Here is a 25381-nt window from a genome sequence, read left to right as displayed (position 1 = left end):
AGGAGAAAGTCCTCACTGACAGCTGGAGCTTGTCTGGAGAGTGTCTGATAAGGACAGTATCACTGTGGTTATACTTTGGCACAGCCAGTGTTAAACTTTTGGCATTAACTTTTGTTTTGGGTGTAGTTTGTGATTAAGTTTTTCTTTCTTTGTAAAACAGGATTTAGGCTAGTCTACAGTTATTTCCTTGTGTTTTACCATTGTGTGCCAACCAAGACCTCATAATGTCTTGCCAGAAGAAACACATAAGGAATACTTGCACTCACATACTCCTCCGGGGCTCTCACTACCTGCTAAGTGCTTCTGTGTGTGTTTGCAACCAGAGCAATGCTGCATCTGTGCACCAGGCCTGTCTACCCCTCCACCCCACCCCATCTCTCTCCCAGGCCAGCGGCGGGCCAGAGCTATCAATCAAATTGGCATCATACAGGGAGCAGCAGAGCTGTGGCGTCTGCCTGGGGCAACATGCTCACATTAACCTCTCCTGCAAGAGGCCAACACAAAACCATGCTAGTCATGATGCTCTTTTCACAGGCAAAATGTAATGTAATGTAATGTATGTAATTAATGTTTCACTGTTACAGTCTGTAGGTCATTAGGTAATCGATAAGCACATGACTATTTGATGACCAATTTGATTCATATAATGGCAGCAGACTAATATTTGGGATCCACTTCAGACTGTTACAGAATAAAGTCAGCAGCAGAGAGGAAATTCACTTGATAGAGGGGGAGAAATCACTACGGTGATTTGAAACTCAATAGGGTTGTGTATTAACATTAGACTTTTATTTTTGCCTGTCCATCTCGCTCAGTTTCAGCATTCAGAGTATATCTGCTGTAATGTATCTTTACTGTTTTTGAGCAGCCTTGAAAAAATAATAGGAGGAACCAAACATCAAGGAGAGAAGGAGAGTTGTGTGTTCCTTGTACACATCTGTGTGTCTGACAGAGAGAGGGGGAGTGTGTCGACGGGGGAGGGATTCACCCCTACCGAGTCCATGTCCACACTAATGTGAACACATTTTTCAAAGGTGTTTCTGCTTTTCTTGTCTTTGAGTGTCAGTTTACAGTGGACTGGAGTTTTTCACTTTCTAAAAATGTCACGAGGAAACTGTCAAATCACCAGGAAAACATCAACACTGGCTGATCCGTTTTCACTGTAGTTGTCTGTTTCTTTATACAGTGTTTTTCACATTTATAATTTCTGTGTAGTAGGAACCACAAACCAGTGCGTCATTAAATGTTCAATCAAAATAAATGTTCAGTAACTAATTGCCAAGCGAAAAAAAGAGTCTTGTGCTCAAGCCTGCTCTAGGGAATAACAGCTCCCTTGTTCAAAGCTTACACTGTACATCTTACCACTTCTAAATCTGTTCTTTTTGAGGGGGAGATAAATATCTTGATTAACAGTTTGACATTAAATTGACTAACACATGTTGTATATATTGTATTAGTTTGAGGGTGTAAGCAGTGCTTACAGTGCTTACTAAGCACTGTGAAGGCTCTTTAAATAATACCATGCTGCGATTCTGAGCAGGTAATTGTATGCTTTTCGCTCTCAATCTTTGTTCAGTAATTGATGTATTTACAAAGCATCCCACAACTAGCAATTAACCTGCTGCTATGATCCACACTAAACAAACATGTCAGCATCTTTCTAAAAGGCTTAAGAAAGATGGTTGTGATTCTGTGCCCAGTGCTGCTTTGAGACACACATACAGTCAAGTATATAATCAACAATCCTCAGTGAATATCTGCATTCCGATAAGTAGATGAGAACCGATGTAGATGTTTTAAATATGGAGCTAGAACTGTTGGTACCAGTTAGCAATAGCTTAGCATAAAAAGCGTAAGAAGGTGGCCTCTCTCAAAATCTACTTTGGAGGAAGCCAGACTAGCTGTTTCCCCCTGCTTCCAGTTTTTATGCTAAGCTAGGCTAATCACACCCCAGCTCTAGCTTGATATTTCGCATGCAAATAGAGTGGTATCAATATTCTCATCTAACTTAGGTTAAGAAAGCAAATAAGTGTATTTCCAAAATGTCAAACTATTCCTTTAAACGCAAGATCTTTTTCTGGAAATGCCCAGATCTAGCCTGGGAACTAAACAAATCTGCAAGCTTATGTGTTATTTGTTTTGGCAGATACATCTGGTCCCCCTCTTGTTCAGACAGATTTCCAGCTGACCTGGCCCGTTTCGGACCAGCCACAACTATTTATCTAATATGGGGCGTGTTTCAGATGATGAACGACAACTTGTGGAGCCTTCATGCTTCATGCAGAATAGGTGATGACGTCATTTTTGGCTTGCACATGTTAAAGCCGGAGACACTACGGCAAACATGAACCAATGGCTGTATATAAAGATAGACATTGCATCTATGCTTCTTCCCATTGTACAAAAATGAAGCCAAAATACCCCAGATACAGACACAGCCATTTGGCGCTGGTGGTGCCTTTTAGAGCCAGTGGCAGTGGTAATCTCAGCAGTGTTGAGTTCCTGCCCAAACACCTGTCCAACCCAACCAAGAGTAGTGCCAGTAGTTTGCATCGCAAACACGATTGACATACACAGCTGTCACTTTTGGGGAGCTGTCATGCCATTGCATCTTTATTGTACAGTCTATGGTATAAACATGGCCTAGTAAAGAGGAGTGACACGGAGGCATTTTTGAAAACAGTTCTGTTGAAGTACTGTTTTTAAATTCTGATGGCAAAAATGACAGCACTCTTACCCAGACATATTGACACTACACCATCACAGCTCATCTCTGGAGACTGTTTACATTCGTCCATCGCTCAGCCCTCTATTTCACGTGTCGTTGCTTTGATTGGTTGTTGGCATATTGGTCAATGACTGTTAATAGCTCATTTGAAATCGAAAATGAACGGAGAGGTTCCAGACTAATTCACATTTGCGATTTGATCCGGCAATGTTGAATCTCTGATCAGCATGACAGATAAAACACAGATATGGAGCTTGAAAGTACCACTAAGCAAATTCCCACTAGTTTTCCCCTATAAATTAATTGCATTGATCCACTTAAACAGCAGTCAGTGAGCTAGAAGCACTCTGCTATTTGTGTATTCTAATTAAAGTTTTAGGAATATAAGTGATAGTGCAGATCAATGTTTGTTGGTCTGTTAAGTGGGAGTCTGGCTAAGAGCCTTAGAATTACTTGATGAGAACACACTGAACATAGCACAAATAAACTGCACTGCCACTGTAAGCTATAATTAGAGTATTACAGTTGTAGTGCTCATTGTTTATTACACAGCGCATGTAAAATCAGACATAGTTATTATTATGTCAGCATTGCTGCATACACTCTCTTTGCACAGCATAAGTGAGCACAAACTACACTCCTTTACTTGTGTTCATTAGATTCATATTTGCTACTGTTTTCTTTAAAAGTTTTATTTGTCTTCACTGACTTTGCATAATAAACCTGAAGTGATGTTTTAAGAGTCGTAGGAGTATGGAGCTCATAGTTATAGTATCTGAGGCATAGCATGATTATTTTCGCATGTTGCTTATTGATTCTAGAGGAAGGTCATTCTTTGACCCTTGGGTGTGTGTATTTTTAGTTCCTCCAGAGGTGTTTGATCTATCCCAGAAGCCCCCTCTTCCCAGCTGCTCCCTGTATGTTAAAACTGTTGTGATCAGCAGATTTAACAGCCATGCTATGTGTATGTGTCTGCTGGAGGGATATGGCTAGGAGAGTGTCAACCACCCCTGCAGTATACTGAGTGAATTTTGGTGGGGATGAAAGCTTTGACAAGCGTCTGGGGGGATGATGTCATGCGTGGGTCCCAGCTTGTAAGCCTGCGTGTTTTCTGCACCACTGAAAAAAGCAGAGCTCCAGAGGATACATCTGGAAGTTTCAGAGAGTGGAACTCGACACCATCGAGCCGACGCGTTCAGTCAATGAATGAAAGGCGGCATGAGGAGAGGAGCACAGAGATGCTGGGACGGGAGGTAGGAGGGAAGGAGCGACAGGGATGAATGAAAGGAGGAAATAGTAGAGAGATGGATGATGCTCTTGAGGAACAGAAGGATGGGAGAGTGAATTAATGAATGGGTGGAGTAGAGGAAGCAGATTGAATAGGGAGCAGAGCTGAAGGAGATGATTTTTAGCTAACGCTATGACTCTCGGGATGGCAATGTCTTAAATATATCAGCAACTATGGGATAGATTGCCATGAAACTGTGAACACATATTCATGTTCCCCAGGATGGAGCCTACTGTCTTTGCTGATACCCTGACTTTTACTTCTGCACCACCAGCAGGTCAAAGTTGTTTACTTATTTAGTGAAATGTCTCAACAATCTTCGATTAGCACAGAACTTTGTACAGACATTCATGATCCCCAGAGGATGACTCCTACTGACTTTGGTGATCAGCTGACATTTGTGATTTTGAATGAAACACATTGACAATTATTGCATGTATTGGAATCAAATTTGATACAGACATTCATGATCCCCAGAGGATAAATTGTAATAACTTTGTTGGTTTAGTGTTAATTAGCAACATGCTACTCCCATTCACACTCTGATGGAACAGCCACCAGGAGCAATTGGGTGTAGTATCTTACCCAAGTACCGTTTGACATGCAGACTGGAGGAGCCGGGGATCAAACCACCCATCTTCCGTTTCGTGGACAACCTGTTCTAGCTCTGAGCTCCAGCCGGTCCAGTGAAAACCAATCACATAAGTCAGGCAGCTTTTTATTATCTCCTTAATGGTTATTCATCTTGATAAACTTATTGTTTTTTAGGGTGATCCATGATAAAATCCTATATCATCCCATAGGGGTGAGTTCGTGTACAAAAATCTCTAAATGTTTGGAGTGGGTCATTTTTTCGTGTAAACGTGTACACAGGTTTCACCGCTGGGTGGTGTTATTGCATTGTGCCAGTAAAGCCCCAGTTATATGAATACCAACCGAACAGGCCAACGGTTACAGGCCACCACTCCGAAATATCGCCATTCCGACGGTCCGCCATCCCGAATTCTGGTCCCTGAGTCCTGACAGTAAGCTATGGCGAGCCTGTAGAAGCCGTATTTCCCATGCATGTCAGCGATTCTCACCGGGGATGCACACGAGTAATTCAGGCTGACATTACCTGTTTTTCAGCAAACTCCTCTGGTAATTTTATTAAAAAGCATGGCATACAGGTCCACAGTAACTTATTATCATTATTATTATTATTATTATTGGGTCTTATGGGAGTGAGCAACAATGAGTACCGGGCCATCAAATCACAGCATCTGCAGTGCGGAATTGTGTGCGCTTTTACGCACCTGGGTCTAGGCGATCACGGATATTTCATGTGGGAAAGATGTAGCCAGATGTATTACCTGTTTTTAAGCGGCACCGAGATACATGGCTCATCTGTCTGTCCGTCCGTAGCACAAGTCATGTGCACCACTTCACCACCGACCAGTTCGTAAAAGGCCCCAGCATGTTGACGTTGCTATTTTGAACATGTTCACTTGCTTAGCATTTTGGTTAAAAGCACTGTACAGCCTTACAGAGCCTCCAGCATGGCTGCTGACCCATGTTTTTTTTTTTATAATCATACCACAGCTTGTCTTATTTATCTTTGACCGACATTAGCACTAAAACTCTACAGAATTTGGCCTCTTGTTTTCCCCTCTGCATATGAAGAGACAAAACGCCTACATTTATGACCTCTTGTGTCCACTGTACACCCACATACTGCACATTTGCCAAGAAATAAGCAGCGACTGAGAAGACAGCCAAATAAGAAAATTAACTCAAAGTCAGCAGAGCTAAAACTTGTCAGAAGTTTAGCTCGTGATAACCATTCCTGGGGTGATTGGAGAGGAAAGTGTGCATGCAGTTGGAGCACAGAAGAAGAAGAAGAAATTGGCTGATATAAGGCAGTCCGAGGAGGAGGATGGGAATGTAAGAGGGGGAAGCTGAGAAAGAAGGGCAGCAGAGAATAAAAACTGATCAAGATAAAAGAACAAAGGAGGAAATCTGGAAATATTTCAGTGTCATAACTTTTTCATGCCCACGGCCATGCCAGAATATGAAGCCCGTCTCCCCTGCCAGTAGTGTCTGTTATTAAACACCAGCACATGGTGCATGAAGGTCCAGGTCCCACCCAAAACTCTCTGGCTTTGTTTCTTTTAATGGTCAGACATCAGTCAGACATAAAACATTCCATCTTTCACTCTGACTAATGTAACATTAACATTATCCAGGTTCTGTTTGCTTACTTTAATTTGAGAGGATTTGTTTTAATTGTTTGTCTTGGATCAACTTTACAACTGACACATGTTTCTTACTATGACTTATTAGGGTTGAGTTTCATGGTTACCTAATGACTTTGTTGTCCATAGGTGCTGATTTGTGTTGAGCTTTAAAGCTGATTATAGTCGGTTAGATATGTTACAGATGAGCAGGTGCCAGTCGGGTGTGTATTTTTACAATGGCTGAGCGAGGCTTTGAAGCCTACAGGTGCTGACTATGGGCGATTTTTATAGGTGGTTTAATGTCTCGCAGGCCAACAGGTGCTGATCTGTGCTGCCTCCTGACCCGGCTGTATCAGACAGATCGGACTCTGGCTACTTGGTTTGATGTCTTGCAGAATTGTTAAATGCTGAAATGGAGTCCTTTTGTTTTTGAGAACTGTAGCCGAGAGGGCAGCAGGGTTTTATTGTGGGTTAGTGCGGCTGACAGACATGCCAAGATCAATCACGACCACATGGAGCTTGACCGAAAACAGACTCATTCATTGTTCATTGTAGTCTCAGGCTCAGATATTTGCGGCCATTTAGATTAAAAATTTCTGGTGAGCAAAAATAAGATTTTCCTGATGATAAATAGCGCAGACTTTATTGTATCAGCCGGTCCCATTTTTCTGTTGAATCAAGTCTAATGCCATGTTAATGGATCTGTGGTGGCTGCACTTCGCACAGTGGCGCTTAGCGCCAAAAGCTTATGTCAGCATGCTAACATGAGCACAACAACAATGCTAACATGCTTGTGTTTAGCAGGTTTAATATTAAAGATGTTCACCATAGCATGCTAACATATTTAGCTCTAAACACAAAGCACAGCTGAGACTGATGGGGATGTCATTACTCTGTAAGTATATAGTTATACCAAAGTTTTGGACAAATATTGACCACATAATGGCAAAAGAAGAAAAGTCAGTGGATCACCACAGTTTTATTCATCCTGTGTGGAACATGAATGTCTCTACCAAATTTCATTAGTTGTTGAGATATTTCAGTCCAGACCAAAGTGGTGGGCTGACCAACATAGTACCATGATGCAGCTAACATGGCTTAAAAAAACTCCTCGTGCCTCTCCTCTGCTCACCATGTGTACTAGAGTACAATACAAACCCTTTGGACCTTGATGGACAGCTTTATATGCCAATACCTCAGAGGCTCATGAGGCCATTTCCATCCACAAAGGGAGAAGTCCACTTATTAGTTTTCCAGGGCAGATGTTAGCCCAGCTCACGAAAATAGCCAGTTACATAACTCGCTGGTTTTGATTTTAGTAGAGCAGAGCCGGGAGACACCAAATACAGCAAAATGAGATTGGTATACACAAAAGACTGCCAATAGACAGAGGACGTTCCCGAGTAATTTACAGCTCAGAGGCCAGCGAGACTCTGAACTGTACTTGAGCTCAGTATGTGATGAATGGTAAAGGTCTTGTTGGCCCTAAGCCATCTTAAATCAGCTAAATTAGCACTGTGTGTGTGTGTGTGTGCGCGCGTGTGTGTGTGTGTGTGTGTGTGTGTGTGTGTGTGTGCGTGCACCTGTGGATTTGAGGGGACGTCCATAATCAGGTTAATAGGAACAGGAAATGGAGCTTCTCTGAGAGAGGGGCAACAGAGGAAGTAGAGAAATGAGTGAGGGAGAAACAGGGGGGATAATATTTCTTGGCTGGGATTCCAGTATATGACTCTGCAGGTCTGCTTCTCTCTCTCTATGTCTTTGTCTATCTCTCTTCACCAGAGGGGAATGTAAAAAGCCAAATCTTCTATGAAATCTACAGGATCAACATCTAAACATGACTGGATGATGATGACTGGCAGCAGTGTCTTTTTATAAGTCCTCTGTTTATAAGAAAGCAGTGGGAGGGGCTGGTAACAGACCTGATTGCATGTAATTCATGCATCTAAGACTCCTTATGTTGAGTTATAGTTTACATACATGTGCTGATCCATGTTTGTATTGCTCTCCCTGCCTGTTTTCTACCAGAGACACCTACACCAGGCTCAAGAGAATGTCGTTGTTTACGCAGGAATTTTAGACCATTCTCATTCCCAGGGCGTCAAATAACGAGAATGTCTGCAAAGGGCGGGAAGGAGAGGAGGTGGATGGGTCAAACAAAAGCAGACTTTCAGGGAGGAGTCCTGGTGGTGTCCTGCGGGAAAACAAATGTCAGTGCTGTTTTAACGTAATGTGACGTCTCTTGTGTACCTACGTCCCGTGTGAAAACAAAAGTTGTTTTAACGTCATGTTACGCAATTAATGTACATCGTTGTGCACTGATGTCGCTTACATAATGTGTTAACGTTATATTATGTCATGTAACAAACTTGCTTATTTAAACCCAAAACGCGATCTTTTTTCCTAAACCCATCAAAGTAGTTTTGTCCCCCAAACCTTACCACGACTTTCGCAACATTAATCATGTCTGACAATGTGTTTTAGCTACATGTCGCATAGAGACGCTAAAGGGTGCCCTGTGCATCACTGTGAGACCCAGAGGGTAAGATATTTTCTTCGTAAACAAAAGTACTGGACAAACTAACATTTTGACTTAATGATGGGGCTTTGTGAGAAGTCAGAAGATCACCAAAGTTATTAAAATCCAATCTAAAGGGAACATTACTATGCGTAACAAATTTGTGGCAGTCAACCCAGTAGTTGTTTACTCAAAACTACAAATGTTAACCTCATGGTGGCACTACAGGAGAAGTCAGGGGATCACCAAAGTTTTTAGTATTCATACTTTGGGGACCACAAATGTCTACACAAAATGTCATATCAATTCGTCCAGTATGTGATGACATAATTCAGACTGGACCAATGTGGGGGCCAGACTGATCGAACAACCAGCATCCTTGAGCTGCACCACTGGCGTGGCTAGAAAGTCTATAATTACTTTGTCTGCACAATCCAGACTCCATATGGTGGCTCTTTATTGTCCTCTGGGTCAGACACATTAGCTACAAAGCATCATCATCAAACAAATAGCTGCATTTTATTTGGCTCTCTATGTATGTATGTATGTATGAATGTGGTCTGTGTCTGCACGTTCTTTTTTTAATCCCGCTGTTTCTACTCCTCTGCACTCCCTCACAAGTCCGGGAATTGAATAAATTATACTGGAGGAATTCCCTGGCACAGTAGATATAAAGGCTGTTATTGTAATGCAGGCACAATGAGACATGGATGGATTTATATAGAGCCTCTGTGATATATACTCAGCTCAGTGACAGACGGACACAGACTGTGCAGAGTGCAGAGAAGAAGCCATTGTCCTGCAGGTCAGACTGAACTCGAACCAAAGTGCTTTACACTGATGTTTGAAATTCCTCCAGTGTCCTCCAAAATGACTCTGTCAGTGTGTGTGAGTGTGATAAAATGGTTCACACGATTCATCTCATATTGGTGTATCATCCCTAGATACTTTTAATATCGTTAGAATAATGTAAATATTGTGTCTAAATTACCCAAATGTCTATTATTATTAAATTATTCTATCACTAGATCTGTTTATTTTTCATTTCCGGGTTGCATCTTGAGGTTTTTTTTTTTTTTTTATAAATATTTACCAAGAATGTTTGTTCATGCTGACCTTCTCCTTCTACTTAACATTGCCGTCTCTTATTTCAGGATGTGATTATTTATTAATCAGTCAAATTTTTAATCTAAACTCTCTCCAGAGAGCACTACAGTAGCTAATGCAGGTCTGGTAAACAACAGTCTCTGGCAGTCTGCGTAACCTTTCCTTTCCCTTCATCCCTGCAGTGCTGCTGACGTGCGTGTTGTCCTTCAATGTGGACCAGAAAAATGGTTTGTCGTTCAGCGGTCCAGTGGAGGACATGTTTGGTTACACTATCCAGCAGTTTGAGAACAGCGAGGGGAAATGGTGAGTGTCATCACCATTCATCATCTCTCATCTCACAGATCCTGGTTGAAATACGAGCCCATTTCAGGCGAGCACCACGTGATGGCAATTTGACATGATGTTTGGGTTGACCCTTGCACAAGTCAAAAATGAAAGCAGCCATATTAAAGAAACAGTTCACCCCAGAATCAAAAATAAATATTTTTCCTCTTACCTGTAGTGTTGTTTATCACTCTAGATTGTTTTGGTGTGAGTTGCTGAGTGTTGGAGATATCGGCTGTAGAGATGTCTGCCTTCTCTTGAATATCATGGAACTAGATGGCACTCAGCTTGTGGTGCTCAAAGTGTCGAAAAGCAATATCTCTTTCCAGAAATCATGACACGGTTACTCAAGATAATCCACAGACCTTGTTGTGAGCAGTTTCTTGTTGGAACTATTTTCTTTCTACCAAACTATGCCAACTGTATCACAGTTTGGGAAGTGTGCATCTACTGCTATCTCACCTAGCGACACTAACGCTACAGGTCAGCCTTCCACACTGTAATACCGTTGGTGGGTCTACATGAAACTGCTCACAACAAAATCTGTGGATTATCTTAAGTAACTGTGTCATGATTTCATCTAGCTCCATTATATTAAGGAGAAGGCAGACATCTCTGCTACCTATATCTCCCAGCACTCTGCAACTCACACCAAAACAATCTATATTGATAAATAACACTACAGTAAGAAGAAAAATATGCACTTTTGATTTTGGGGTAAACTGTCCCTTCAAGCACAAACTTAAATGCACAGAGTGAAATTAAATGCTCACCTTATCACTGTAATAACTTTATTACTCAGCTTTCATTGCTTCTGTATTCTTATTTTTATTTGCATTTAATCTGCATTGATGAAATTATGTATGTGGTCCCATTTTAACGTGATGGGTATTACAGATGTTCAAGCTTTGACATTAAAGACCTAAGGAAGATGTTTGGGGTCACAAAGTGCAATCCCATCCACTAGTTTTTTTAAGTGCAATTTGAAAATTTAAGAAAAAAATGAGCAGAAATGCTGAAAATTCAAAGAAATTGTAGAAATGTGTTGTATTGATAAAAGCAAACTCTGACAAAATGCACTGGAGACAGACTTAATCAATGAATCATGAACATAGATAAGGCATATGAACATCATGTTTTTTTCCCATGTTGTTTTCTTTAATTTGAGGTTTGACTGGAACTATTGCATCATCTTCATCTTGTTGTGCCCTCTTCTTCTGGTTTAATGGCAACTTACTAGAGAACTAGCAGCACCAACTGTTTATCTCAATACACCCAACTCCTTCATAAACGGGTATCTCTGCTCTGGTGGTCCTTATAATTCTTTATCAGAAAATCTCCTAAGTACTTTAGAGAAGCCTATCCAAAACGGTTTCCACATGAGATCATTTTATTATACCAAGTTCAGTGTGATTCAAATCCTCAGCAGTAACAAAAGCATAAAACCTTTATTAACCTGTAAAATGAAGTGAAGGAGAGCGCACCAGCTGCTGCTGTAATCAGGCTCATTTACTACTCTTGCTGTTAACCGTAAACTGCCCACCAGAGTCTCCACATACCGAGCCTGTAAATACACTGAAACCAAGCATCCGTGGCTCCTTGCTAAAACTGCCTGGGAGCCCATTTTAAAAAACCTTGTTAAATGCTATTAGAGTGTGGTTAATGGCTTTGTGTCTCTACATCTGTCCTTCAGTTACTCTCCAACCTGTTGCAACACCACTGCTGATTCTTTCCCACATGGCGGTACCTGCAGTAATGATCTTATCAGGCTCATATGAGATCATTTACAATAATTCACTCACCTCTAATCAGTGGAGCCAGCTGTGACTGAACCTCCACACTGTTCCTTGAGAGTACATTCACTCTGTTGCATCTCCAGATAGCACTATTTTGTTCCAGTTCAGGGAAAAGTAGTGAAGAGGTCAGAGTGATAAGGGCCTGATTAAAGACGTTAAAATCGAGAAACAACATGGGTAAGGCAGGCAGAGTTCAGGGTGAATGAAAACAGATGAAAAAAAAAGAAATAAAAAGATAAAACATACTGATGGAGAATGTTTCAAGCAAATGAGGAGGAGGGGCAATAAAATTAGAGATGTTATGTAGCCCCCAGTGCATCCATGGGAGAGAATTTTATGGCGGGGAGAAATGGTGATCATGAGGTGATGTAACATGCACGACTGGGAGGTGACTGATTAGTCAAAGATGTCTCCTTAAGACCCCCACCCTTCAGCTCCTCAGTTGCACCTCAGCAGCGTTGAAAGGTGGACCAACTGCACAGAGAAGATGTGTAACATGTGGCAGAGACAGTTCAGAGAAAGACATCCTTCCACTGTAGTTTCTAGTCCAGTAACTTTTCACCCAAAACTGCTGGCACGGATATCTGAACGTTGTTGAGTCATCTAACTGTGCTGCCAAAAATCTCCCTCTACAAACAAACAAATTTTTGCTTGTTTATGTAGCAAAATCACAAGAAACATTTTGCTGGTATCAAACAAACACAATCTGCCGGTGGGATAAGCAAAAATGATGTCATGAGATTTCTTGCTTTCACTTTCTGACAGCTCAGTCGCCAGGAGACAAGTTGGCATTGTACCTTTCTGCAAATCACAGATACATTACATGTGTCCTTTTCATACGCATCATATTAATGTTTCAAGAGTGACGTATTTCTGAGGAGGTAGGGGGCGTGGTGGATGGTGGGACACAAAGGCGAGATGGATGCCAAGCTGCAGATCACAACAAGCAACAAAACCGGTTGTTTTCTAGTAAGACATCAACAGCATCTCCAGTTGGATTGCGGCACCAAAACTGGGTCATTTTAGCCAAAACGTGATCTTTTCCTTACCCTGATTAGGGCTGCAACTAACGATTATGTTCATTGTCGACTAATCTGTCGAGTAGTTCTTTGAATAGTCGACTAATCATTTTATCGAAAAATGTGTTGAAATGTTAAAAAATGTCAGTCTGTCCCTCCCAAACCCCAAAATTATGTCATCTAATGTCTTGTTTCGTACTCACGCCAAAGGGTTTTAGTTCACCGTCATGGGAAAGCGTGTAAAGCTGCCAATATTTGAAAGTAAGAAGCTGCAATAAGAGTATTTTGGGGTACTTTTATAGTACTTTTCTATGAAAAATGACTTAAACCGATTAGTCGGCTACTAAAATAGTCACTGGTTATTTTAATAGTTGATTAGTCATCCATTAGTCAACTAATCTTTGCAGCCCTAACCCTGATCAAGTGTTGTTTGAGCCAAAACAACCACACGTTAACAACAGTGTTATTCAAACGTAAAACATAAAGTTTCTCCTTATCTGTTTCATAATAACGTACAAATGTCACGTGTCCATGGTGGCAGAGATGTAAAATGCCAACATTTACTCTGCCAGTTGGGTTGAGGAGTCAGATGAGCACATCGATACCACATTAAGAATTTTTATAAATAATCATCAGTAATGTGGATATAATGACTAAGTAGGTAAAGGCAAATAACAGAACAGCTTGAACAGTCTGGTAAGATCAGAGAATTACATCACTTTACTGTAATGCAGCCTTTAAGGGTAAGGACAATACTTATGATATTATGACATCCAAAATCGAATAAATATTTAGTCTCACATCACGATATCAATATAATATCGATATAATGCCCAGCCCTACTGACAAGGGTATTTAGCTTGGATAGGAAAAAGACATTAACAAGACATTATGACTTTCCTGTAGTGACCTTTTGCAGTGATGCCAGCAGAATCAATAATAGTAATAACCATGTAGTTATTTATTTAAACATAGATATGTTTCATCCTCTTGAGTATTCACCATAAATAAATCAATAATGTTGTGTTTCTCACAGGACCAAGCAGAGTGTTGTTGATCCACTTTGTATCTCCTGTAGATGACCAGGGCCCATTAGAGATCAGGAATGTTAATAAGCCTGAATGTTTAGAAGGAAGGCAGATGACCAACTCTTTTTAGTTTACTGACAGAGCGACACGATGTTATGCAACTCACACATGGACACGGGTGTGTAGAACAGGCGGGCGTACAGTCGTTCATACTGAACATACATGTCCAGGACAGACCAGAAACACAAACACACTGTACAATGTACAATAACACTGTACTGATCTGCAAACATCTGCAACATATCATGCATTAGTATCTAATGAGGTGGTAATAAGGTGTTTCTTTTTAATGAGCTATTTTAGTGTTGTTTCAGTTTCATACCACATTTTCAGGGTGATAATAAAATAATATGTCAGCCACAGATTCATTACCCAATTATAATAAGCCAATCTGAACCTCCTGTTTATGTTTAATTTAACTATGTAAGTACAATTACGGCAAATCTAAATTGTTGGGAAATTAGAAAAACGCTCACAGCTTCCAACCTGCCAACACTTAATTTCTGCTGTAACATTTGAATTGTGCTTATTATCACAACTGTAAAACTGTGATGCTGGTGTGTGGTTGTTGGCAGGATTTCTAACTAACCAACCCCAACTCTTCTTTATTTGTTCAGGGTTCTGATTGGATCGCCGCTGTCGGGCCAGCCAGCCAAACGGACAGGAGATGTATACAAGTGTCCTGTTGGGAAGGGAGACAACACGTGTGTCAAGCTGGAGCTGCCTAGTAAGAATGTTATTAGTGTGTGTGTGTGTGTGTGTGTGTGTGTGTGTGTGTGTGTTTGTTAAACAATTAGTCAATTAATCGTTTAATTTGTCAACAGGAAATTAATTGGCCACTAGGCTTAGGTGGAATCTATTTTTCCATACCTTTATATTTTAATTTAATTAATTTTATAGACTTTATTTATCCCCAAGGGGAAATTCAATTTTTTCCCGTTGTCATATTCATATACTGTACACACAGGCCCGAAATACACACACATGCACAAACAGGACCTATACATGCATTAAATGGAGAGATGTCAGAATGAGGGGACTGCACATGGACAGGGGCCTTGAGCAGTTGGGGGTTCGGTGCCTTGCTCAAGGGCACCTTGGCAGTGCCCAGGAGGTAAACTGGCACTTGTCCAGCTACCAGTCCACACTCCATACTTGGTCCAGATGGGGACTTGAACCAGCGACTCTCCGGTTCCCAACCCAAGAGCTACTGCTGACATCCTTAGGGTACACGACATGTGATGGTATTAGTGTGCAGAGCTAACCCCCTGCTCCTTTGATTTAAGTGTCAGAGTTTTACAAACAGACACACACACACTACAGATGTGCTTTCATGTGGTCTAAACAGTGAAACTGACCTTCTCAAGTGCTCCTATTTTTGTGGCACAGTTTATCGTACAGTAAATCAGCTGTCACTATCACTTGCCACCTAGCTGCAGCAAGCAAATGTGGAGGCTCCATGCATTACAGCTTTCCCTCCCTCTGTTTTCACCTTTTACAGTGAAAGCCCTAGACATATACACCACATCACTGCTCACCAGATGGGACGTATTCACATGCTGAGGCTGTGTAGGGTTGGGTTGGTCCCAACCCTCAGCTATGGTCATGAGCTCTGGGTATTGACCGAAAGAATGAGATCGCGAATACAAGCGGCCCGAAATGAGAAAGGGTGAGGAACTCAGACATTCGGAGGGAGCCTGAGTAGAGCTGCTGCTCCTTCAGGTCGAAAGGGTTCGGTTGAGGTGGTTCGGGCATCTGATCAGGATGCCTCCTGGGTACCTCCCGCTGGAGGTGTTTCAGGCATGTCCAACTGGTAGGAGGCCCCGGGGCAGATCCAGAACACACTGGAGGGATTACATATAACATCTGGCCTGGGAACGCCTTGGGGTCCTCCAGGAGGAGCTGGAAAGTGTTGCTGGGGAGAGGGACGTCTGGGGGGCTTTGCTTGGCCTTCTGCCCTTGCGACCCGGCCTCGGATAAGCGGGTGAAAATGGATGGATGGATGGATGGATGGATGAGGCTGTGGAGATGAGTTGTTCAATATATTGAAATTATTTGGTCACAGGCCTCTTCTTTAAGTTTCTATTCAACATAATACCTTATCATCTCAATTTAATGTACTGAATCAATTGTAGATGTGACACAAAAAGCTGATTTTTTTTGGTGGGTAAAAATACGTCTGACTGGTGGGTTTTTCATCTACCAGTCGCCTTGCCCGGTAAGTGAAAAAGTTAATTTTGGGCACCCCAACTCTGGTTTAGTCAAAACCTACTCCAAGTTCAGTTAGATGTGAAAATATGCAGTTTTCCTCTGCTGTCTCTCTCTGCCATTGCTGGCCTACCTTTTGTACCTAGTCCTGTAACGTTATCCTCACTACTTGGCTGCCTGTTCCATCAATAGGGACTGACCTCTAGTGGCACGTGCTGTGCACTACAATACATTGCACTACAATACAGCAACTCCATCTCGGTTTAATAGAAAGATGAGCAACTGGATTTTTGATGGTATTGAAAATCATTTCTAAATACTCTGGTATACCGAGATGCTGTCATACCGCCCAAGCCTACCGGCAACTATGTAAATGACTGCTTAGTCATGGGATTTGCGGCTTTTCTGAGTTAAATATAATTGTAAATTTAATATATTTGGGGTTTTGACCATTTGCAGACAAAACAAGACATTTGAGGACGTCATCTTAGGCCTTAATTGAGAATTTAATCCAGAGATAGCTTGTTAATGTTATGAGTTGCGGTCTTAATATATACTGTATTTGGGCAATTTGTGTGATTGTACTATTGTGTGTTTAAGTCTACTGTATATCTGACTGTGTCTCGTCAGGAGGAAGTGAGGCCCATCATAACAGGAAGACAGTAAATAAACAAGCTTTTAATGTTTCACCCTACCAATTATAACTTAATTAAACAGATAAACACAATTTAGCTCTAGGTCAGCAGTTTGGCTGTGTGTCAACTCTGGAGGACCGAGAGCTCGTGTGTACAGCACACCAGCTCTCAGCTCAGGAGTTATTCTTTTCAACACGGTTGTTCGCACCTCAGAATTAATAAGTAACAGGAGGTACAGTTCTCATGCTGTTGTTAAATTACACAATTAAGGTTTTGATAATGTAGACTCAGGGCTGGATGTGATACTCCTCCATTCACCAGAGGAGAGTCCTGTATTTGTTTTATCTTGAACAAGTTATGCAGCAAAAGGTTTAGATCTCACAAACTCAAGTTTAGTCTGGAAAACATCCACTGGGAAATGATTGAGCCTGGCAGTCGGAGCCAGACAACTCAGCAAACAACTGGGAGTGGTTTAACTGACGACATCAGCAACAACAGTGCTGTATTTTGATTTAAAGTGAAACTGACTGAATTTCTACCTTAGACAAGGACAGCCAAACAGGAAGAGTTCATGTTGATGCTTCACTGAGGGAAAGGGTTTGTCAGTCACATGTAAGTCTGATCCCTGCAGAGTCATGTCGGTCTATGCCCACTGACGACGCCCTAGTCTGTCTCCATACTAGGTTTGCATTATTGCAGCACAGAAAAGACATGCCAAACCATAATGAGCAAAGCTAAATTTGTGTGGTTTAATGTTGTAATTCTTAATCACGGTTCTGTCCGACCAATAAAACTGAAAGGTGATTATGCCAGGACAATTATGTGTCATGAAATACTGGCAAGAAAGTGCCAACATCCACAGCTTGTCAAGATGTCTGCTAAACAGTGCTGCAATATGTTTACGTTCTGTTTGGAAAATTGGATCCAAATGACAAACAATAAACGTAAACTGTTGGCTACACACGCTTGCAAGTTCAGGCTGCAGACTTTCAGGCTGAAGAATTACTCAGCAGTGGTGGATTTCACAATATACTTATCTTATAACTTGGAGATATCAACTATACTATAAAATTCACATTATTTTTTGCAGGAGAGCATGATGCTAATAAACTGAAACGCTACATATGTCATTTGTTTGTCTACACATTTAAAGACTTACTGAAGTAAATGTAGCAGTGCCACAGTGTAGAAATACTCTGCTACACGTTTAAGTCCTGCAGACAAAATTTTAAAGGAATACAAATCCAAAGGTTTTTTGGTGAAATTTCATGTGTTTGGGAAGTACTGGGCATATGACTGGATAAATGAGACTTGGGTTATACTGCACAAATTGTGAGTTTGTGAACTGATATTTATATATAGTTTTGTTGTTCTTAAATGCAGCCCCCTATAACTTCAATTCTTAAAGAATTTCCTCCAATTTGTGTTCATTCATCGAGGAAAAAAAAAGTTTTCTTCATGAATTCGCTCTAACACAGTGCAAGTAATTAGCCCTTTTTACACACAGATCCCGCGATAGGGCTGCAATTAAGACCAATTATTATGCTGCCTTTGCTTTTTTATACACAATCAAACTACTGAGAAATACTGACATTCCAAAGCAGAAGAGGCATGATGAGCCTTGTACAAGCAGTGTAAATGGAGCTAAAGTTATACAAGTGGTCATACAGGAGTATTGGCATCAAAATATACTATATAAAGTACCAAAAGTAAAATCACTTATTATGCAGAACATTTCATTTCAAAATAATTTCTGTTGTATCATTGGATTATAAATATTGATGCACTAATGTGTACATTACTGCACATAATATTATCACTAGGAGCTTGGCTAGGAGTATCATCTCATCAGCAGAAAATGGAAATACCCAAACGAAATACAAGTACCTCAAAGCTATACTTCATTACAGTGCTTGAATAAATGTACTTAGTCACTCCTCATCGCTGGCAATTCATAGCGACCACCTAGTAAATCACTGGTTATCAGAAGAAGCCACTTTACTAATGGCATTAACAAGCTGCTTTCTTTGAATTTCAGGAGGTCTTTCTAGACCAAGAGGGTTTGTCTGATAAGTCAGATTTGTTCTGATAGCTATCTGGGGTTCACAGTTCACTGAGGACAAAGCGTGTATTCTCCTCTGCAGCTCCGCAAAGCTGCTCTCAGTCCCACGTGGACGAATCATGAGGTGTCGGGTCTCGGTCCATGTCACTCATTTTATCAGATAGTTAAGAAATAGGACAATGTTACTCAACAGACTATCTTATGTTCACATCAAAGTTAACTATGTGTGCATGAAAGATGACTAACTACTGTGTTTTATATAAAATATGTGCTAGGGTATAAAAGAGCTTTTAATTCTGTATTCCTTTCAGTATTTTCTTGTTAGCGTGACCACAGGAAATAGAGGATAGACAGAAAGAGAGAACAGAAATCTGTATTCAAACAGAGACGAAGACTAAGACTAAGTCATTAAAGCTCATTACGCCACATTACGAACCACTCACAGTTCTGCTGTCAGTTCCAAGGAGAGCGCATGCCTGGCTGCTAATGAGAATAAGTAATGGTTAAATATCCAAATCCTCTCATGGGGATTGGTAAAGAGCTCGATTCAGAATTGAAATAGCATGCGAATGAGTTTGTGAGAAGATGTGGAAAGACAAATAAAGCAGATGATGCATTCCCAAGTTGAAGCATTTGTTATAACAGGCTAATTTTAGCCACATGTTGTGATTGCTTAATGATTCAATTCCTCTATTCCTCCTTCACCACAAGTTGGAATTTTGTCAACAAAACATTTTGTTTTCTGCTCACATCCTTTATTAATTGCTGCAAGCTACACCCTAAGGTAAAGCAATGAAAATGCTATATTTAACCATATGTCAGTGATTATTGCGTCTTCCTGGGGTAGAGGGAAGTAGGGGATGAGGGTGAGCAGCTCTCTTCCTATGGGAAAACACAGAAGAGGAATTTCTCCAGCTGTTCTTCCTCTGTGCTTCTCTCTATTTGTCTCACTCTGTTTATTCATCCATATTTCTTTTCAGAAAACACAACAGTTCCCAACTTACATGAAGTCAAGGAGAACATGACCATGGGAACCACGCTGGTGACCAATCCCAACGGAGGATTTCTGGTAAGGGAGAAGATGCTCTTTATAGTATATGAAAGTGCTCTATATCACATTCTCCACAGCAAACACAAAAGGACTGAACTTTGCATATTTCCTGCAAGACAGTGGGAAGCTAGTGTACGCTCACTAGACCTTTGGTCCCTGTGGAAACAGTGAGCTTGACCCCCCATGTTTCCCACTGAGACTTCATGTCCTGGGAATGTAACACTGGAAGTCAACTTTGCAGAAATTTATGTATGAGCATATAGGAGGTGGTGACACCCATGCCATTATATGGTTATAAACTCCAGTAAAATTTAATTTATGCATGATTATACGATTAGCAGTGTGAGAAAATGACTGAAACAATGGCATAGTGGTTGATAAATACATATTTATACCTCTTGTCATTTGGTCCAAGCAAATATAAGCTGCCTTCTGAATCACATACATTTTCTTTTAACTTTCAGTATGTACTGCAGCTGCCTTTATAAAGTACATACTGTTGCATGAAGTGTGTACAATGGGACATACTACTTCATTCATATGATATCCTATGATACGAAATGGACACAGAATGGTTTGTATGATATGCTCCGAATTAGTGCCCCACAAATGATAGGTTCAGGCAAGTAAAGTGACAATGGTTAGTTTAGGAAAAGAAACATGGTAATCATTCATTGATTCATTCATATTCCATAACAGCTCATCCTGTAGGGGGTCGGGCTAACACACAGAGACAGACAACCATTCACACTCACATTCACACTTACGGACAATTCAGACTCACCAATTAACCTGCATGTCTTTGGACTGTGGGAGGAAGCCGGAGCACCTGAGAAAACCCACGCTGACACGGGGAGAACATGCAAACTCCGCACAGAAGGGCCATAGTGATGATGTACTTTAAAATGGCTCAAAGTTCACATAGTTCCAAACACCACTCTCCTGGGGAAAGTCCTATGTTTTGTGACCCATCCACCACCCAAACTTGTCTTCTTTTACTCCTGTCAGCGCATTGGTCAGTCGCAGCCTTCCCAAAAATGTGGGTTATACACAAATTATTGGCTCTTGATTATGTGGGATATGTTCGAATATTGGCGCATTACTTTTCATATGAAAATGAGTCCATAGCACAAAATTTGAATTAAAAAAAAAGTATAAAATTTGGAACACAGTAGATATTAATATTGTCACTTAATGTTACCTTGGAGATAAAACAAAACACCATTCACCAAGCTCCACAGAGACGGAGGTCAACCTGTTGATACCTGATGAGAGCTCTGCTGTAGTTACTTTGCAAAGTATGTACTTGTAGATTCTAACATTTATCTTTAGGATTATTTTATTCATTTAAACATGTCTTACCCTTGTCATTACTGTGTATTCGACTGGTCAACAGTCACTTAAATAAGCTGTCATCCGTCATTGGCAATGAGCTGTCATCTGTCTGTGGTTCTGTCCGTGCAATAAATCTTCTGAGGATTGTGGGTCAGAATGGCCAGAAAATCTTACTGGCTTACATACAGCAAAATAAAAACCAGATGCAGTAGGATATCCTGGTATTTTTAACATACTGCATTTGACATACTATGTATTGGGACATACTACACATTTTTCTGGCATACTAAATTGTATGGTAGTATGGAGAACTGGAATGCACCACTAATGTTGGACTGTGAGGGAAGATCCTGCACAGCTGCAAGTGAAACTGAGGCTTTAAACCCTTTAACTCGTTTTAACATTTTAAGTGGTTGATTTAAGTGTTTTTTTAAGTTTTTCTAAGCTGTAATTCAAACATCTGACAATATGAACACATCAAAACATCAAAAGTCACAGACTGAGTCAAAACCGAACATGTGGATTTGGTTCTTGTTTTATAGCTTTTATTTTGAAGGCCGGACGTGTTACATAATCTAATTTCTTCTTAAAGACGCTCCCATCAGCCTCATTTGTAATTTGTTTTTATTGCTAATTACATCAACATGTTAGCATTGTTATTGTGAGCATGTTAGCATTTAGCTCAAAGCATGCTGTACAGCCTCACAGTACAGCCTTACAAAGCTGCTGGCATGGCTGCCGACTCTTGGGCTTGATCCTGTATAACTCCAGTGTTCCTCCTAATGTAAGAAATGCACCGAGGCTGTGGCGCATGCAGGGGAATTTAAGGAAATGAAGCTGAAAGATAATAGATGTCATTCAGTTTTCCAGTTACTGTTGGTAATTTTAAAGCCGTACTTCCTTGCAGGCTCAATGTCTCTGTTTCCCTCTTCTCCTTTTCTCTCTGGAGGAGTTTGAAGGGATCTATGGTGGTTTTTAATAGTCTCTGTGTAATCCTCAGTTTGAGTAGTTCTTTCCTCTTGGTTTCTGTCCTCAGTAGCGCTGAACCTCCTCTCACCCATGACCTCATACTGGTGGAAAGCTAACCAGTCGCAGCCTGTGAGTTTTACTTTGTCAAGCAACTAGCGTCTCAGTTTGTTTGTATGTGTGTGTGTGTCCTGTCTCCACAGGCCTGTGGTCCTCAGTATGGCTACATGTGTGGGCAGCAGCAGTACATCTCGGGAGTTTGTGCAAATGTCAGCGATTCCTTCCAGATCCTCAACTCAGTGGCACCGGCCGTGCAAGGTACGCAGCCTGTCAGAATAAGACACAGCACATCTACATCAGGACGTGACGGCATCTGCACAAATTGCCTGTCGGGCATAAGAGATTACAATCTACTCTTCTCAGCAGTACCACCCAAGACCCTGACATTAAACTCACCCTCCCTCAGTGAAGAGGGAGATTAGAGCATTCTTCTTAATGTAAACTTGTCTGCGACCCCCATTCCTCTCCGGCCCGGCCCAGCCCAGCCCTTCTGCAGCGTTGTATGCCCAAGTTAGGAGACAGTTTACAGGGCCTGCACTCTGTTTCCCAGGAAGGAAACAGCGTAGAAAGAAACGCAGAGTAAACAGTCTACGGTCATTTCTCTTTGCTCTTTCTTTGATTCTCTCACTTTCTCTTTCAAAGAAACATGCAGACTGATCATATAGAGCAGAACTCATATAGAGTATTAACATGTCCCAGGTTTTAAACTGATTTGATAAATGCTGAATTAATGTTAAAGCTGACAGATTATGAGCGATTGTGCAGCCTTTAGAGAGTGTTTTGCTTTCTTGACCTGCATGAGACAACCCAACTGAATTCTTCAGGTCTCTGCATGGAATTTGAAGTTATAATGAACAGTGAAATGAGCCTCTTTTAGGCCATTTACTTCATGCATACACATACATACATTTACAACTTCTGTGATGTAAAAGACTTGATACCTTGTGCTTCCTAACTTTGCATTATTAAACTTTTCATCAGTTGTATAACATGTTAAATAGTGAGCTTTAGAGGCTGAACTTCTCCTGTAGAATACCCTAAAATTAAACAGTAATTCAATAAAAAAGATTAGAGTTTTGTTTTTACTTTAGATGTCCTATTCTTTTAATAATCCCTTCAGGTTAATCTGTGACCCCTTGTGAGGGTCCTTACCCCCAGGTTGGGAACCGCTGCTCTACATGATTACATTTTGATTCAGAGCTACTGTTGTAAGTCTGCTGTGGGCACAAGTAAACAGGAAGAGGACTGGATGTGTCGCATAATCTAATTTCTGCCTTTGGAGTGAAATCAGCGATTTAAGTGAGACCAGACATCTATCTTTAGAAGAGCTCAAAGACTAAATGTATAATTTGGGTAGATAGGGCCAACCCCCTGTAAGTTCATGCAGAGAATTCAAAAACCAAATGTGTAATTTGATTAAGTATGACTTCTGGCTTTGTTCCAGAGTGTGGGCAGGAGCTGGACATTGTGATGGTTCTGGATGGATCGAACAGCATCTACCCCTGGTCCAGTATCATCGATTTCCTGCGACGTTTCATTGAGAAAATTGAGATCGGACCTAAACTCTCACAGGTCAGCTGCATGAATGAAAAGATTATAATGTTAATTCCTGTTAGGACTAAATCTTTTTGTTTAAAACATATATAGTAGGTGTACACAGTGTTAAACATCAGGTTGTGGAATAAAACATGGTTGGATAAATGGGTTACATAAGATTAGACTGAAAAAAAGGATGAATGAAGGAATAAGCTGTCTGCTGCCAACTCAGTTTTTCACATTATATTATATTTGATGACTTAAGTGCCCTCCTTTATGGAATTTTCCACATGGTGCCAACAGTATGAAAAACTGTAAGATGTCCTTCATAAAGCAGAGTTTATGAACTGAAGCCTTTTTAGTCTTTAGAATAATTTTAGCCTTTGGCTATTAAGTTATACCTTGAGTGTATTTCTGTCCACTTGTGTTGGCTCGCTCCTCGGATGGGTGGTTAGTTTTTATTATGGTTACATTGATCTGGCCTGGAGCTTGTGGAGTTTTCCAGAGGGAAACACTGGAAAGTCTTCTCACTGTGGAGCCTGGTGGTTGTAAGTCACATCTTCCATGGCTGCTGAAGTCCTCTGCCTTCTGTATAAAGAACATTGTGTCATATCAACCCCACCAGACCCAACCACATCCTCAGCAGACTGTCTGGGAGGGGAAGCAGAGAAGAGGAGAGCATAAAGGGAGAGAAAAGGAAAAATGAATTTAATGTAGGATAACGTTTATAAGAATGTGTGTGTATGTGTGTGTGTGTGTGTGTGTGCATGTGTGCGTGCATGCGTGCGTGTGTGTTTGTTTCCCAGGTGGGGATAGTGTCCTATGGTGAGACTGTGACTCACCGTGTCAACTTGAGCCAGTTCGACAACACTCGTGCTCTGCTGGATTTCGTCGAAGAGCTTCCTCAGCAGACGGGCTTTAAGACCATGACTTTCCTGGGCATTGATACTGCCAGGTACTCAACATTAACCCCTCCCCTTCATTTGGGCAAGCCTGGCCACAGTTTTTGATTCAGTCATCATGGTCTGGCAAGGTTTAATAGGCATTTCAAGTTGGCTGGACAATGGACTCAGATCATTGTCCATTGTCCAGTCAATTTGAAATGGCTATTAAACCCTGCCCGACCCTGTAGACATCAACATGAAGCCTTCTTACTGGTCAAACACTTTGCTCACTGCTGTCATTGGTAGGATTTTTCCTAAACTATCCAGCAGAACTTCCCTGATTGGTCCAGCATTCATCTGGTCAGGCATAGTGGATGTTATGGATTTTTCCAAGCTTAAACCTTGTAGTGAAAGCTGAGCTTAAAGGGGAACCCCATTGGTTTTGTACATCTACATCTGTTTACAGTTGCTGGGTAGTACGACTACATATGTGAAAAATGTTACATAAAGCATTTGTGGCTTTAAAGCAGGCTCCCAGGAACACCGCTCAGCCTTGTTTC

General features: G+C 41.1%; 1 protein-coding gene across 1 annotated transcript in view; it reads left to right on the top strand.

The window, feature by feature from the left end:
- itga1 (integrin, alpha 1) overlaps positions 1-25381 on the top strand; it is a 57799-nt gene that overhangs the window by 11128 nt on the left and 21290 nt on the right. Inside the window, exons 2-7 of the mRNA XM_033647191.2 lie at positions 10040-10160; positions 14702-14811; positions 19970-20058; positions 22545-22659; positions 23846-23973; positions 24744-24892. Of these exons, the coding sequence (XP_033503082.2) occupies positions 10040-10160; positions 14702-14811; positions 19970-20058; positions 22545-22659; positions 23846-23973; positions 24744-24892 (712 nt within the window). The remainder of the gene's footprint in view (positions 1-10039; positions 10161-14701; positions 14812-19969; positions 20059-22544; positions 22660-23845; positions 23974-24743; positions 24893-25381) is intronic.

The sequence above is a fragment of the Epinephelus lanceolatus genome, chromosome 19 (assembly GCF_041903045.1).
Source record: "Epinephelus lanceolatus isolate andai-2023 chromosome 19, ASM4190304v1, whole genome shotgun sequence".
In the NCBI taxonomy this organism is placed as follows: Eukaryota; Metazoa; Chordata; class Actinopteri; order Perciformes; family Serranidae; genus Epinephelus; species Epinephelus lanceolatus.
The sequence above is the reverse complement of the archived record's forward strand: the minus strand, read 5'-3'. Positions and strand labels throughout refer to the sequence as shown.